This window comes from Notolepis coatsorum (genome assembly GCF_963971535.1).
Source record: "Notolepis coatsorum genome assembly, chromosome: 14".
NCBI lineage: Eukaryota > Metazoa > Chordata > Actinopteri > Aulopiformes > Paralepididae > Notolepis > Notolepis coatsorum.
Window position 1 is genome coordinate 115,347,120 of NC_140178.1, and position 17,091 is coordinate 115,364,210.

Below are 17,091 nucleotides of genomic sequence, written 5' to 3' on the forward strand. Positions count from 1 at the left end.
TCCTGTTCTTGTGTACAATTTTAGCTATCCGACCATCTGCATCAGACCATACTCCCTTCAATTCAATATTCAACTTCCTTTTAACGACTATGGCAACTCCACAAGTTCTCGTTCCATAGGAAGAGTGACTAATGTTATGGTATGTGTTGTCCGCTAATGTAGCTATGTCTTTCCCTAAAATGTGCGTTTCACTTAGCAGAGCCATGTCAACCTGTTCATTTTTCATCAGTGTGAGTACGCTTTTGCGTTTGTATTGATTATTTATTCCCCCAGTGTTCCAGATCATTATATTCAAACTAGCCATAATCTATACATGTTGTTGTGTAGTTGTTGGTAATGCTTCTGGAGTGCGAATCTACAATAGATATATATCCAATTATTGAGGTCCCGTTGAGAGCCGAGCTTAAACACATACATATATACAAATAATAAACCCCTATTCCCCCCTCCCTCCGAGAGTCCTACAGGACTGTGTTCCATAGACACATCCTACGCGTATGACTCCCTCCCTTAAGCCACCGGGTTGCCCAAAATGAGCTTTCTAACCCTAATCTGCCTATGTTAATTGCCATAGGATCTAAAACTTTCATTCTAATTTAATAGAATGTCACTTTTGGTCTTGCGCCTTCCCATTAATGTAATAAAAATAGTGTGTAAAATGAAAAATATACCTCCATTGATATATTTATTTGAACCTTCTACTAACTTATGTTGGAACTTTTTTAAGTTTTAAAGTTAAATGCATCAATCTGGTGCAGTTTGGGAGCAAAATTAAGAGGCTAGATCTATGATGAACTTTGTGCTCAAAACACAAAATCGACACTAGAGCATACATTTGAGCCATCAAAGAAATTAAGCAAAAGTGGTTACCTGTGTTGAACTAGTTTATTTTTTAGAAGAACAAAAATAGACTGGATTACTATTACGACTACTACCACTGCCAATACTACTGATACATCCCTATTGGCAAACTTTATATAAAAAAAAAAAAAGTAAAAATTATTATATAAATATCATCAAATAGACGGAAATCCGTCTCAAGACGGAATGCTTTAATGCCTGCAAGACAAGACAAGACGAGAGAGACATGTCCTCCTCTCCTCTCATCTCCTCCCCTCCTCTCATGTCCTCTCCTCCTCTCATGTCCTCCTCTCCTCTCATGTCCTCTTCTCCTCTCATGTCCTCTCCTCCTCTCATGTCCTCCTCTCCTCTCATGTCCTCTTCTCCTCTCATGTCCTCTCCTCCTTTCCTCTCATGTCCTCTTCTCCTCTCATGTCCTCTTCTCCTCTCATGTCCTCTCCTCCTCTCATGTCCTCTCCTCTCATGTCCTCTTCTCCTCTCATGTCCTCCTCTCCTCTCATGTCCTCTTCTCCTCTCATGTCCTCTCCTCCTTTCCTCTCATGTCCTCTCCTCCTCTCATGTCCTCTCCTCTCATGTCCTCTTCTCCTCTCATGTCCTCTCCTCCTTTCCTCTCATGTCCTCTCCTCCTCTCATGTCCTCCTCTCCTCCTCTCCTCTCATGTCCTCTTCTCCTCTCATGTCCTCTCCTCCTCTCATGTCCTCTCCTCTCCTCCTCTCATGTCCTCTCCTCTCCTCCTCTCATGTCCTATCCTCCTCTCCTCTCATGTCCTCCTCTCCTCTCATGTTCTCTCCTCTCATGTCCTCTCCTCCTCTACTCTCATGTCCTCTCCTCTCCTCTCATGTCCCCCCTCCCCTCTCCTCTCATGTCCTCTCCTCTCATGTCCTCTCTTCTCTCCTCTCCTCTCATGTCCTCTTCTCCTCTCATGTCCTCTCCTCCTCTCATGTCCTCCTCTCCTCTCATGTCCTCTTCTCCTCTCATGTCCTCTTCTCCTCTCATGTCCTCTCCTCCTCTCATGTCCTCTCCTCTCATGTCCTCTTCTCCTCTCATGTCCTCCTCTCCTCTCATGTCCTCTTCTCCTCTCATGTCCTCTCCTCCTTTCCTCTCATGTCCTCTCCTCCTCTCATGTCCTCTCCTCTCATGTCCTCTTCTCCTCTCATGTCCTCTCCTCCTTTCCTCTCATGTCCTCTCCTCCTCTCATGTCCTCCTCTCCTCCTCTCCTCTCATGTCCTCTTCTCCTCTCATGTCCTCTCCTCCTCTCATGTCCTCTCCTCTCCTCCTCTCATGTCCTCTCCTCTCCTCCTCTCATGTCCTATCCTCCTCTCCTCTCATGTCCTCCTCTCCTCTCATGTTCTCTCCTCTCATGTCCTCTCCTCCTCTACTCTCATGTCCTCTCCTCTCCTCTCATGTCCCCCCTCCCCTCTCCTCTCATGTCCTCTCTTCTCTCCTCTCCTCTCATGTCCTCTTCTCCTCTCATGTCCTCTCCTCCTCTCATGTCCTCCTCTCCTCTCATGTCCTCTTCTCCTCTCATGTCCTCTCCTCCTTTCCTCTCATGTCCTCTCCTCCTCTCATGTCCTCTCCTCTCATGTCCTCTTCTCCTCTCATGTCCTCTCCTCCTTTCCTCTCATGTCCTCTTCTCCTCTCATGTCCTCTCCTCCTCTCATGTCCTCTCCTCTCCTCCTCTCATGTCCTCTCCTCTCCTCCTCTCATGTCCTCCTCTCCTCTCATGTTCTCTCCTCTCATGTCCTCTCCTCCTCTCATGTCCTCTCCTCTCCTCCTCTCATGTCCTCCTCTCCTCTCATGTTCTCTCCTCTCATGTCCTCTCCTCCTCCCCTCTCATGTCCTCTCCTCTCCTCTCATCTCCTCCCCTCTCATGTCCTCTCCTCTCCTCTCATCTCCTCTCCTCTCATGTCCTCCCCTCTCATGTCCTCTCCTCTCCTCCCCTCTCCTCTCCTCTCATGTCCTCTCCTCCTCTCCTCTCATGTTCTCTCCTCTCATGTCCTCTCCTCCTCTCCTCTCATGTCCTCTCTTCTCTCCTCTCCTCTCATGTCCTCCCCTCCCCTCTCCTCTCATGTCCTCTCCTCTCATGTCCCCTCCCCTCTCCTCTCATGTCCTCTCCTCTCATGTCCTCTCTTCTCTCCTCTCCTCTCATGTCCTCCCCTCCCCTCTCCTCTCATGTCCTCTCCTCTCATGTCCTCTCTTCTCTCCTCTCCTCTCCTCTCATGTCCTCCCCTCCCCTCACCTCTCATGTCCTCTCTTCTCTCCTCTCCTCTCATGTCCTCCCCTCCCCTCTCCTCTCATGTCCTCTCCTCTCATGTCCTCTCTTCTCTCCTCTCCTCTCATGTCCTCTCCTCTCCTCTCATGTCCTCCCCTCCCCTCTCCTCTCATGTCCTCTCCTCTCATGTCCTCTCTTCTCTCCTCTCCTCTCATGTCCTCCCCTCCCCTCTCCTCTCATGTCCTCCCCTCCCCTCTCCTCTCATGTCTTCCCCTCCCCTCTCCTCTCATGTCCTCCCCTCCCCTCTCCTCTCATGTCCTCTCCTCTCATGTCCTCCCCTCCCCTCTCCTCTCATGTCCTCCCCTCCCCTCTCCTCTCATGTCCTCTCCTCTCATGTCCTCTCTTCTCTCCTCTCCTCTCATGTCCTCCCCTCTCCTCTCCTCTCATGTCCTCTCGTCTCTCCTCTCCTCTCATGTCCTCTCCTCTCATGTCCTCTCTTCTCTCCTCTCCTCTCATGTCCTCCCCTCCCCTCTCCTCTCATGTCCTCTCTTCTCTCCTCTCCTCTCATGTCCTCCCCTCCCCTCTCCTCTCATGTCCTCTCCTCTCCTCTCATGTCCTCTCCTCTCATGTCCTCTCTTCTCTCCTCTCCTCTCATGTCCTCCCCTCTCCTCTCCTCTCATGTCCTCTCTTCTCTCCTCTCCTCTCATGTCCTCCCCTCCCCTCTCCTGTCCTCTCTTCTCATGTCCTCCCCTCCCCTCTCCTCTCCTCTCCTCTCATGTCCTCTCCTCTCATGTCCTCTCCTCCTCTACTCTCATGTCCTCTCCTCTCCCCTCATGTCCTCTCCTCTCATGTCCTCTCTTCTCTCCTCTCCTCTCATGTCCTCCCCTCCCCTCTCCTCTCATGTCCTCTCCTCTCATGTCCTCTCTCCTCTCCTCTCCTCTCATGTCCTCTCTCCTCTCCTCTCCTCTCATGTCCTCTCCTCTCCTCTCATGTCCTCTCTCCTCTCCTCTCATGTCCTCTCCTCTCCTCTCATGTCCTCTCTCCTCTCCTCTCCCCTCATGTCCTCTCCTCTCATGTCCTCCCCTCTCCCCTCATGTCCTCTCCTCTCCTCTCCTCTCATGTCCTCTCCTCTCCTCTCATGTCCTCTCCTCTCCTCTCATGTCCTCTCCTCTCATGTCCTCTCCCCTCATGTCCTCTACTCTCATGTCCTCTCCTCTCATGTCCTCTCCCCTCATGTCCTCTACTCTCATGTCCTCTCCTCTCATGTCCTCTCCTCTCCTCTCATGTCCTCTCCTCTCATGTCCTCTCCCCTCATGTCCTCTCCCCTCATGTCCTCTACTCTCATGTCCTCTCCTCTCATGTCCTCTCCTCTCCCCTCATGTCCTCTACTCTCATGTCCTCTCCTCTCCCCTCATGTCCTCTACTCTCATGTCCTCTCCTCTCATGTCCTCTCCTCTCCCCTCATGTCCTCTACTCTCATGTCCTCTCCTCTCATGTCCTCTCCTCTCCTCTCATGTCCTCTACTCTCATGTCCTCTCCTCTCATGTCCTCTCCCCTCATGTCCTCTACTCTCCTCTCCTCTACTCTCATGTCCTCTCCTCTCATGTCCTCTCCTCTCCCCTCATGTCCTCTCCTCTCATGTCCTCTCCTCTCCTCTCCCCTCATGTCCTCTCCTCTCATGTCCTCTCCTCTCATGTCCTCTCCTCTCCCCTCATGTCCTCTCCTCTCATGTCCTCTCCTCTCCCCTCATGTCCTCTCCTCTCATGTCCTCTCCTCTCCTCTCCTCTCATGTCCTCTCCTCTCCTCTCATGTCCTCTCCTCTCCTCTCCTCTCATGTCCTCTACTCTCATGTCCTCTCCTCTCATGTCCTCTCCCCTCATGTCCTCTCCTCTCATGTCCTCTCCTCTCATGTCCTCTCCTCTCCCCTCATGTCCTCTACTCTCATGTCCTCTCCTCTCATGTCATCTCCTCTCCCCTCATGTCCTCTACTCTCATGTCCTCTCCCCTCATGTCCTCTCCTCTCATGTCCTCTCCTCTCCCCTCATGTCCTCTCCTCTCATGTCCTCTCCTCTCATGTCCTCTCATGTCCTCTCCTCTCCCCTCATGTCCTCTCCTCTCCCCTCATGTCCTCTCCTCTCATGTCCTCTCCTCTCCCCTCATGTCCTCTCCTCTCCTCTCATGTCCTCTCCTCTCATGTCCTCTCCTCTCATGTCCTCTCCTCTCCTCTCATGTCCTCTCCTCTCCCCTCATGTCCTCTCCTCTCATGTCCTCTCCTCTCATGTCCTCTACTCTCATGTCCTCTCCTCTCATGTCCTCTCCTCTCATGTCCTCTCCTCTCATGTCCTCTCCTCTCATGTCCTCTCCTCTCCCCTCATGTCCTCTCCTCTCATGTCCTCTCCTCTCATGTCCTCTCCCCTCATGTCCTCTCCTCTCATGTCCTCTACTCTCATGTCCTCTCCTCCCCTCTCCTCTCATGTCCTCTCCTCCTCTCCTCTCATGTCCTCTCCTCTCCTCTCATGTCCTCTCCTCTCATGTCCTCTCCTCTCCTCTCCTCTCATGTCCTCTCCTCCTCTACTCTCATGTCCTCTCCTCCTCTCCTCTCATGTCCTCTCCTCTCCTCTCATGTCCTCCCCTCCCCTCTCCTCTCCTCTCCTCTACTCTCATGTCCTCTCCTCTCATGTCCTCTCCTCTCCCCTCATGTCCTCTCCTCTCCTCTCATGTCCTCTCCTCTCCCCTCATGTCCTCTCCTCTCCTCTCATGTCCTCTCCTCTCCCCTCATGTCCTCTCCTCTCCTCTCCCCTCATGTCCTCTCCTCTCCTCTCATGTCCTCTCCTCTCCTCTCCCCTCATGTCCTCTCCTCTCCCCGCATGTCCTCTCCTCTCCCCTCATGTCCTCTCCTCTCCTCTCCTCTCATGTCCTCTCCTCTCCTCTCATGTCCTCTCCTCTCCCCTCATGTCCTCTCCTCTCCTCTCCCCTCATGTCCTCTCCTCTCCCCTCATGTCCTCTCCTCTCCTCTCCTCTCATGTCCTCTCCTCTCCCCTCATGTCCTCTCCTCTCCCCTCATGTCCTCTCCTCTCCTCTCCTCTCATGTCCTCTCTCCTCTCCTCTCCTCTCATGTCCTCTCCTCTCCCCTCATGTCCTCTCCTCTCCTCTCCCCTCATGGCCTCTCCTCTCCCCTCATGTCCTCTCCTCTCCTCTCCTCTCATGTCCTCTCTCCTCTCCTCTCCTCTCCTCTCATGTCCTCTCCTCTCCTCTCCCCTCATGTCCTCTCCTCTCCTCTCCCCTCATGTCCTCTCCTCTCCTCTCATGTCCTCTCCTCTCCCCTCATGTCCTCTCCTCTCCTCTCCTCTCCTCTCCTCTTCTCTCTCATCTCATCTCCTCCTCCCCTCTCCTCCCCTCTCCTCTACCTGGTACATGTTTTGGTATGCCAGAAGCCAGGTGAGGTGAAAACACTGCAGACCACTGATTGGTCAGAGAGAATGGTCACCACGCCCTGCTGTGTTCCCTCTGCCAAGCTCCTAGCACTGGGGGTGCTACCTGGCACCATAGAGAGTAGGGGTGTAACGGTACGCGGATACGTACTGTACCGCCTCAATGTGGTCCTCCGGTACAGTACGCGCTGTGCACCGAACGATTGCAACGGTATGGAACCTTTTTTTACGGAACTTAAATCCCCCCGGCCCTAATATAACGTGCACAACTAACCGGATGTTGTTTGTTCATCCCACGCAGCGCGCAGCTACACTGAACGAGAGCTGTAATTCAGCATAGCATATTAGCCTTAGTATGGCGAGTCAATACTAACTGACCAGCCAGAGCTAGAAGATGCTCCCACAACATTCAAGTCTCCCGTTTGGGATCATTTCGGATTCCCAGTTAACCACAGTAATGGACAAAGACAGGTGGATCGCACTAAAGCTACGTGCCGGCTAGCCCCTTTCGTGACTGTGATGCACACTTGTGATGCAAGCCTTGCATCACAGTCACGAAAGGGGCTACGTTGCCGGCATTGTTCAACTTTATTGCGAACTTTATCACGCATTTGAAACGGCATCACCCTAATGTGAATATCACTGGTACACCGAAGAAGCAAACCCAGCTCCCCGTGGCATTCAAGCAGCATCTCGCTATTAATTCAGACCGGGCCAAAGCAATAACAAACGCCATATGTGTTTTTATAGCAGCAGATCTGCGACCATACTCCGTTGTCGAGAACACAGGGTTTAAGCACAAGTTAAAAGTAATAGAGCCCCGCTACCTAGTTCCCTCTCGTCCGTATTTCAGCCAGCAAGTCATACCACCAGCTCTGTATAAACTAGCCCCTTTCGTGACTGTGATGCAAGCCCTGCCCCTGTATTCAAGCAGGGCTTGCTCATGAAAGGGGCTCTGTATAAACAAGCACACGCTACAGTTGTCCAAGTCATCTGCTATATAATAATCTTCAGATTTACATTAGTAATACACAAGTGGTATTAGTAGGTTACAGCAGTAAGCATTAGTTTGCTCAGTAAATTATGGCCAATTCGTTTTATATTGTTTAATACAGTTAAATAAATAAATAGATAAATGAAAAGCACCGAAAATAATACCGAACCGTGACTTCAAAACCGAGGTACGTACCGAACCGTGGATTTTGTGTACCGTTACACCCCTAATAGAGAGCAGAGTGCCGTGGAATTGAGCTGGTACCATGTGGTGGGAAAGCGGCATCAAACTCACGTTATCCTCGGTACTAAGTGGGGCCATGCTGTGCCTCCAGTTCCTGAGCTGCAGTGGAAGTCCTTCTGCATCAACTCCATTACCCAGAGGCCTCTGGGGCTGCAGACTGAAGGGAGCTGCTGTGGGCTGGGAGGGAGGGGGGTGTGATTGATTTCATGAATTCATAGAAACATGTGCACTTCTTAATTGAGTCAACCCCACATGTCTTCATCCCTCCTACCTCAGGCAGGTTCCAGAGTGACTTGGATCCATCCATCAAGTAGTAGTACGTCTTCCCCTTCTCATCTATAGACTGTACCCACTACACACACACACACACACACACACACACACACACATACACACGCACACACATGCACACACACACAAAATGTTAATGTATCTGTAGTTTACCTGCTAATGTGTCAGTAGTTTACCTGTTAATGTGTCAGTAGTTGACCTGTTAATGTGTCAGTAGTTTACATGTTAATGTGTCTGTAGTTTACCTGTTAATGTGTCTGTAGTTTACCTGTTAATGTGTCTGTAGTTTACCTGTTAATGTGTCTGTAGTTTACCTGTTAATGTGTCAGTAGTTGACCTGTTAATGTGTCAGTAGTTTACATGTTAATGTGTCTGTAGTTTACATGTTAATGTATCAGTAGTTTACCTGTTAATGTGTCTGTAGTTTACCTGTTAATGTGTCTGTAGTTTACCTGTTAATGTGTCAGTAGTTTACCTGTTAATGTGTCTGTAGTTTACCTGTTAATGTGTCAGTAGTTTACCTGTTAATGTGTCTGTAGTTTACCTGTTAATGTGTCAGTAGTTGACCTGTTAATGTGTCAGTAGTTTACCTGTTATGTCAGTAGTTTACCTGTTAATGTGTCAGTAGTTTACCTGTTAATGTGTCTGTAGTTTACCTGTTAATGTGTCTGTAGTTTACCTGTTAATGTGTCAGTAGTTTACCTGTTAATGTGTCTGTAGTTTACCTGTTAATGTGTCAGTAGTTTACCTGTTAATGTGTCTGTAGTTTACCTGTTAATGTGTCAGTAGTTTACCTGTTATGTCAGTAGTTTACCTGTTAATGTGTCAGTAGTTTACCTGTTATGTCAGTAGTTTACCTGTTAATGTGTCAGTAGTTTACCTGTTAATGTGTCTGTAGTTTACCTGTTAATGTGTCTGTAGTTTACCTGTTAATGTGTCAGTAGTTTACCTGTTAATGTGTCTGTAGTTTACCTGTTAATGTGTCTGTAGTTTACCTGTTAATGTGTCTGTAGTTTACCTGTTAATGTGTCTGTAGTTTACCTGTTAATGTGTCAGTAGTTTACCTGTTAATGTGTCTGTAGTTTACCTGTTAATGTGTCAGTAGTTTACCTGTTAATGTGTCTGTAGTTTACCTGTTAATGTGTCAGTAGTTTACCTGTTATGTCAGTAGTTTACCTGTTAATGTGTCAGTAGTTGACCTGTTAATGTGTCAGTAGTTTACCTGTTATGTCAGTAGTTTACCTGTTAATGTGTCTGTAGTTTACCTGTTAATGTGTCAGTAGTTTACCTGTTAATGTGTCTGTAGTTTACCTGTTAATGTGTCTGTAGTTTACCTGTTAATGTGTCTGTAGTTTACCTGTTAATGTGTCAGTAGTTTACCTGTTATGTCAGTAGTTTACCTGTTATGTCAGTAGTTTACCTGTTAATGTGTCTGTAGTTTACCTGTTAATGTGTCTGTAGTTTACCTGTTAATGTGTCAGTAGTTTACCTGTTATGTCTGTAGTTTACCTGCTAATGTGTCTGTAGTTTACCCGTTATGTCTGTAGTTTACCTGTTAATGTGTCTGTAGTTTACCTGTTAATGTGTCAGTAGTTTACCTGTTAATGTGTCTGTAGTTTACCTGTTAATGTGTCTGTAGTTTACCTGTTAATATGTCTGTAGTTTACCTGTTAATGTGTCTGTAGTTTACCTGTTAATGTGTCAGTAGTTGACCTGTTAATGTGTCTGTAGTTTACCTGTTAATGTGTCTGTAGTTTACCTGTTAATGTGTCTGTAGTTCACCTGTTATGTCTGTAGTTGACCTGTTAATGTGTCAGTAGTTTACCTGTTAATGTGTCTGTAGTTTACCTGTTAATGTGTCTGTAGTTTACCTGTTAATGTGTCTGTAGTTTACCTGTTAATGTGTCAGTAGTTTACCTGTTAATGTGTCTGTAGTTTACCTGTTAATGTGTCAGTAGTTCACCTGTTAATGTGTCAGTAGTTTACCTGTTAATGTGTCAGTAGTTTACCTGTTATGTCTGTAGTTTACCTGTTAATGTGTCTGTAGTTTACCTGTTAATGTGTCTGTAGTTCACCTGTTAATGTGTCAGTAGTTTACCTGTTAATGTGTCAGTAGTTCACCGGTTAATGTGTCTGTAGTTTACCTGCTGGTGTGTCTGTAATGATGTGTAGACAGCCCTCCCCTCTGGGTCAGTGATGCGGGTCCATCCTGGGGGTGGGCTGGTGGCGCGAGTACTTAAGTCTAACTGGGCTCTGGGAATCAACGCCTGCTTCGCCGGAGAAGAGACGTCACACTTAGAGAGGAAAACAGCAAGCAGAGTCTAATTCTATCTGCATAGGTAGGTAGTCAGTGATTTAGTCCTATCTCTGCTGTAACAGGTAGCCAGCCAGTGTGGTTTAGTTATATCTCTGCTGTAACAGGTAGCCAGACAGTGTGGTTTAGTTATATCTCTGCTGTAACAGTTCTGTGTCGTTATGGCTTCGCTCAGCACCTAGTTGCATATATCTCGCTTCAGCGTATATACACTGAATAAAAAATTCCACCATGTACCTTTACATGCCAGCATTCATCTGACCACACCCCCATCCGCTTACCTTCATAAGCAGGGGTGGGGCCACACACTCATCTCCTTCTCAAATTTCATCCACAAGGAAGTGCCTGCTATATGCCCACTTGACGTGGAGAAAAAATTTAGTCTGAGGGAAGGAAAACAGAAGAACAAGGAGATATGTTGACATCATATCTTTATTTTCTCTCTCACTTTTTTCGAGGAAATACGGCGATATTATCTTCGTTTTTGGAGTGTCGGGAAGATGATTTCTGACCTTCAAACGGCTTTTCGTATTGGGAGCTCACGCCGCTGACATGCTCCCCAGCTATAGTCCTCCTTGCTGCGGCTGGATGGGGTTGCCCTCCGGCCACACAGCTGGACTGTGGGAAACAACGACTGTGTGAGAAGTGGTTGTTTCCAGGATGGGGTATGTACTGTTTTGCTTGCGAGCTCTGGTTGTTGTTGATGCTGTGGGGGTTAACTGACAATTTACGAAACGCCGACTCCAGGCTGAGGTCCTCTGCTCGGCTTAAACGGCGGTCGGAGGATCTTGGTCTGACGCCCATGATGGTCAATCTAGTGGGCCGCGACCAGGTCCTGGTGATCCCGAGATTCTCGAGCGGATGCTTCTCTGTCCCGTGCAGGCCCCATCTTTCATATACAAATGAAAGTATACCCTAACGAGGAAAAGTGGGCATAGGATCTTCTTTATCGGGAGTTCCATGCTCAAAGGGCCCCGCTGTATGTCTGGATCACCGTTGACAACTGTGTTCTGACATTCTTTTTCTTTTCCCTCTTAGGGGATGGACTTGGACAGCGGCCTGTCTGAAGTGTGGCTTGTTATGTCATTGTGTACAGTTCAGGTGATAGCTGCTTAGCTTGCGTGCTAGTTGTGGCCTACTGTGCAGCTGTTAGCTGCGGCGTTAGCTCGCTGTGTTTACCAGGCTAGTAAACGTTAGCTTGTTGCTATCAGTCGATCGGCTGTTAGCTTAATGCTACACTGTTGAATGTTTTTTATAACTATAACATGCCTTAAAACACTCTGACTACGACGTCATCTTTGACAGAGGATGTTAGTCGAACCTACACCGGAGCCCTGCCAGCGAGGACTGCGTCAAACATGGAGAAACGTAGCGGCTGGGTGGCGCAGCGACGCTACCCTCGTCGTCAACACAGAGATGCTGTGTTCAAACTTCGGTGCCCCGTTAGCCAGATTGCAGTTCGCTTGGCCTGCATTCAGGGTAGGAAGGTCCCAACCGGACCTTAAACACTTCTTCTTTCCTTCCCTTCTAAATGTTTTGTAATAACGATGTTTTCCAAAATGTGTGTTGCTGCAATACATTGAGGATACGACGTGTGTTGTGTGTGAATTGTCTTGTCACTGGTATAGCTTCTCTCTCAATAGAAATCGGGTTGTTGTTTTACATGTGTAAAAATGATCTGGTTAGTTGTGATGAGAACATGTGTGTTCATATAACGTGAACTCACAACTAAGGGGGTTAATTAACCCATAAAGCTTGCTTAGTGACATATGATTGAAGAATGAATTCTTTTCTCAGCCTGTAATGACAATGAACAGTGTGTTCACATATTAACAGGGTTACCTGTTCAACTTGGTCGTATCAAGGGTAAGGAAGGAGGGGTGATCCCCCCGGTTCCCTGGGGCTTCCCCCCCTCCTCTCAGACATGTTGTTTACAATATATTGTGTCACTGTGTTTGTGGGGATACGATGTAACCCTCAGCTTAATTGCTGCGGTTGTGCTAACCGCTTGAGAAACTATATTTTCCTAAAGAAAAGATTGTTTGGTCACTTATCGTGTGTGCTTAGCAAGGCCTGTGGCCAATACATAATCGAGGATTCTGTATTCTCTTGTTATGAAAAACGGCGTTCCTCTGTAGAGAGTGTACTTTGCCATTTTTTGTTGTGATAAAGGGTTGTGTGTGTCTTGTGATCTACAGCTGGGTTAGGTTGGCCACAGAAGCACATGTGTAAGTCTGGTACCGGGGCTCTTAAAGGGGGCCCTCTCTATTCTGTGTTTTTTTTTCCTTAGTAAAAATCAGATAGCAGGTTAGCGCATGAGCTATGTGAAGCTGTTAGATACTTCATGTAGTAGAATATGACTGTGTCATGCTCTATTTGTCATTACATCGTATCATGGGTGTGGGGTCGTAAAGGGGTGAACTGGTAATCCTTTCCTGCCCTTTTCTGATTGGTCAGGGGTTAAAACCTCCTGTCCTTCAAGGTTCCTGTCATGCTGCTGTTCGGCACATTACAGGGTAAGAGGGGGGAGGGGGGGAGGGAGTTTCCTGGTCCCACGCCCTGGAAGATTGGGCGTGTGCACCGCAGAAATTCCCCCGCCATAGAGTACGTCACTGTGCGCGTCTCTGTTGGTAAGACTTCCGTGAGTTGGTCAGGTCCATGTTATGGGTCTGTTTCAGGGAGTTGTCAGAGCTCCTCCTCACGAAGCTCCTCCCCGGGCCTTCTGTGAGTTCAGACTCTCCTTCCCTGTGTGGGAGCCTCCTCAGAGTTCAGAGCCTCCTCCTCAGATTGTCAAGGTGAGTAGAACTTCAAAAAGGAGTTCTGCTCTATTGTGTGTGTATTCGATTCAATTCGATTATTGAGTGTGTATTGGTTCAGTGCCTCCTCCTTGGAGAGCCCTAACCCAAATATTACATAGCTCAATGTTGCAATATATTCTTTTCAATCTATACAGCTCGTGTGGGAAGTCTCTCTGGGGATTTCCGTCTCCTCCCTATGGCGAGGGTGGTGGGATGTAAAAATGTAGAAAATGTTTACCCTCAGCTGCGTCACGTGGGATTCATGTCAGTCTGTGTTTCTTTCTTTTTTGAATAAAAAGAGGAAGGTACATGAAGCACGACGGCTCCGTGTCGTTCTCCCAGGCGACTTGGAGGAACAATGTTTGGTGTCTTGCTAGACTATCCATTGATGTGTTTGGGTCTCGACGCATACATAGTGCTGGCTCGGTGTGTTTCTGTTAAAGAATCACGCAGGGGCTAAGTGCGCCTTGGTTGCTTGTTAAAACAGCGTTTTTATAGGGCAACTGGGATGGAGTTTTGTCTCTTCCGAGCGCCAGTTTACTAGGTTGTCTCGATGAATTCTCGTTCATATCTGGGGGATGTTAACGGAATAGATCTGAACATAGGTAGAGGGGTCTCACGCCCTTGGGGTGGGCCACTGAGCACGGTCCAAATGGGGCCGTCTGGGTGGCGCCCTCTTTTCATGTTTTAGATCGACATGCATACCTACCCCCTCTCCTGGAGTGGGCATGTCGGCGTGGTTAGGACACGGGACTGGTCTGGTCACGCTGGTCCAGGTCAGTTAACTCGTTGTCCGCCGGGGATGCAGATCTGCTGTTCTGGTACCCTGAGGGACTTGTGCTTTTTTCGGGGGGAAAAATGCCAGGTCGGTCCGGGTGTCACAGGGTTAGGCGCTATGGAGACCCTTTGTTGGGTACATGTTGTACTCTGCACTATCGTAATGGCTTACGGCCATACCAACCTGTACACGCCCGATCTCGTCCGATCTCGGAAGCTAAGCAGGTTCGGTCCTGGTTAGTACTTGGTTGGGAGACCGCCTGGGAATACCAAGTGCGGTGTGCTTAGGGCTGGTTCTCCATTCTTTTCACTCCTCTCTCACGCGTGGCAAAGAGGGGGCTGTTGGGGTGGTCTTGGACCTCCTCTGGTAACCCTGTGCTTCCCGTGCCGCCGGGCCCGGTCTGAAGTAAAGTTTCGTCGATACCGTAGGCCTGGGATAACCCTTGAAACACCTGAAAATTGAAACACTTGTACTGCAGTATAGCCGGTGTATACCCGCAGGTGTGTTTTGGAGTTTTTTTCTTGAGGGGTTATAGGAACAACCACCGTCTGTACCGAGAGGGTGGTTGATTCCCTGGTATGTTGGAGCAGAGTCAACTCCCGGGTTACCCGGTTGAGTGTGCCCCTGCACGTTCATGACGTCTGCCAATCATGTCAACCTTCTCTGCCTCGACCCCTCTGGGTGGGTTTTTTTTAATGGAGGCTTTGTCATGCACCAACGCCAGCATACGCCCCTTCCGCCGGGGGGGCTGTTTTTAGCTGACTCCTTTGGCGCCTGTCTCGTCCGCAGTGCTCCAGGCTCAGGTTACAGCCTGCTGCCTGGTTTCCAAGGTGCGCTGCCTGCTTCCGTTGGTTAACCTTTTTGAGTGCTTACGGCCATGCTGACTGCCTGTGTTTCAGAGTCAGTGTGCCAGGCGGTGTGCTATTGGGGGGAAAGGGCCCGCTCTTGGAGGGGGCCTTATCCGAATACGCTGGCGATGTGGGGGGCGGTGTCACTAAGTGACCGCCTGGTGGGGTCTTGATGCCTGGCGTCATTTGACCTCTCCGGGCCCCCTTTTTCCAGGGGATCCAGTCCCTTCGGTGGGTCTGGGTCTTCCTTTGCGCTCCGCTGCTACAGCCTTGCCACGGGGTTGGGTTGCTCTTGACCCCGTGATTTTGGGGGCAGTAAACGAGGTTGTTCCTTCGTTCGTTCCCGGGTGGCATGCGGGTTGTGCGTGTGTGTAGTCGTGGGGTCAAGCCACGGTCTGCTCACCCTGTGCGTTGAGTTGCTTGAGTTCCTCTTGCTTGAGTAAGCGGATGGGGGTGTGGTCAGATGAATGCTGGCATGTAAAGGTACATGGTGGAATGTATATACGCTGAAGCGAGATATATGCAACTAGGTGCTGAGCGCACCATAACTCACAGAACTGGGTTATATACATAACCTTACGGTAGCCATATGTTGTAATAGGTAGCCAGACAGTGTGATTTAGTTATATCTATGTTGTAACAGGTAGCCAGCCAGTGTGATTTAGTTCTACTCTGTTGTAATAGGTAGCCAGCCAGTGTGATTTAGTTATATCTATGTTGTAACAGGTAGCCAGGCAGTGTGATTTAGTTCTACTCTGTTGTAACAGGTAGCCAGCCAGTGTGATTTAGTTATACTCTGTTGTAATAGGTAGCCAGCCAGTGTGATTTAGTTCTATCTCTGTTGCAACAGGTAGCCAGACAGTGTGATTTAGTTATATCTCTGTTGCAACAGGTAGCCAGACAGTGTGATTTAGTTATATCTCTGTTGTAACAGGTAGCCAGCCAGTGTGATTTAGTTCTACTCTGTTGTAACAGGTAGCCAGACAGTGTGATTTAGTTCTACTCTGTTGTAACAGGTAGCCAGACAGTGTGGTTTAGTTCCATCTCCATTAATAATAGACTACTAGAGGAAGTGTGTATTCAACATCCTAACAGTATACTGAACTCTGTGATATTTAAATCCTCCTTATCTCTAGATTAAATTAACTGTTCTATTAATTATAGATATTATGGATTCACCCTGACCACCACCACCGCTGCCACGGCTGATCCAAGGTGTGAACATGATCGTTCCAATATCTTCCAGTGGGTGTGTGTGTGGGGGGGGGGTACCTGTAGAGGGTCTCTGACTGAGACTGATGAAGGTGAGTCTGATTCACTCAGGTACAGGTCTTCTGTAGGATAGTCTTCCTCAGGGAGGGGGGGCTGGGGGACACAATACTGACCAATTAATCAATCAATCAACCAATTAATCATTTAATCAATTAATCTACCAACAATTTAACCAATTAATTAAGTAAACAATCAACCAAACAATCAGTCAACCAACCATTTAACCAATGAATGAATCAATGAATCAACCAATCAATCCACCTATCAATCAAGCCACCTATTCTAAGCCCCCGTGAACAGGTACCGGTGCGTGTTGGTGTCTCTTGGCCGTGGAGTCAGAATCAGAGCCGGAGCCGGAGCCAGGAGGCCCGGGGGAGGAGGGGGAGGAGGGGGAGGAGGGGGAGGAGGGGGAGAGGCCGTCTGGAGACACCCAGGATGTGGCTCCTGAACTGGGGTTGTAGTAGTAGTGTCTGCCTGATGCCTCATCCAGGAGCTGCTCCCAGCCACACGAGCCCTGCCCCACACACACACACACACACACACACACACACACACACACACAACACACACACACAACACACACACACACACACACACACACAACACACACACACACACACACACACACACACACACAACACACACACACACACCACACACCACACACACACACCACACACCACACACCACACACACACCACACACCACACACACACACACACCACACACCACACACCACACACACACCACACACCACACACCACACACACACACACACCACACACCACACACCACACACACACACAACACACAACACACACCACACACCCACACACAGACACACACACAGGTTCTTATACATCCTCCATAACACAGACATATTATTATGTTATTATTATTATTATTATTATATATTATTACAGTATCTAGGGGTGTAAAGGTACACGTATCCATACTGAACCGTTTCAGTGTGTACCGTACCGAACAGCTGTGTACCGTGTATGTATATATGACCCTGAGAGTAATACCTCTCTAGTACTACAGTATCT

General features: G+C 48.5%; 1 protein-coding gene across 1 annotated transcript in view; it reads right to left on the minus strand.

Moving 5' to 3' along the window:
• Positions 1–17,091, minus strand: part of LOC311240729 (rho GTPase-activating protein 27-like) — a 218,618-nt gene that overhangs the window by 62,329 nt on the left and 139,198 nt on the right. The window contains exons 6-10 of the mRNA XM_084329302.1: positions 16,347–16,556; positions 16,043–16,135; positions 10,177–10,326; positions 8,013–8,093; positions 7,793–7,918 (exon numbers count right to left, since the gene is read on the minus strand). Coding sequence (XP_084185428.1) covers positions 7,793–7,918; positions 8,013–8,093; positions 10,177–10,326; positions 16,043–16,135; positions 16,347–16,556 — 660 coding nt within the window. The remainder of the gene's footprint in view (positions 1–7,792; positions 7,919–8,012; positions 8,094–10,176; positions 10,327–16,042; positions 16,136–16,346; positions 16,557–17,091) is intronic.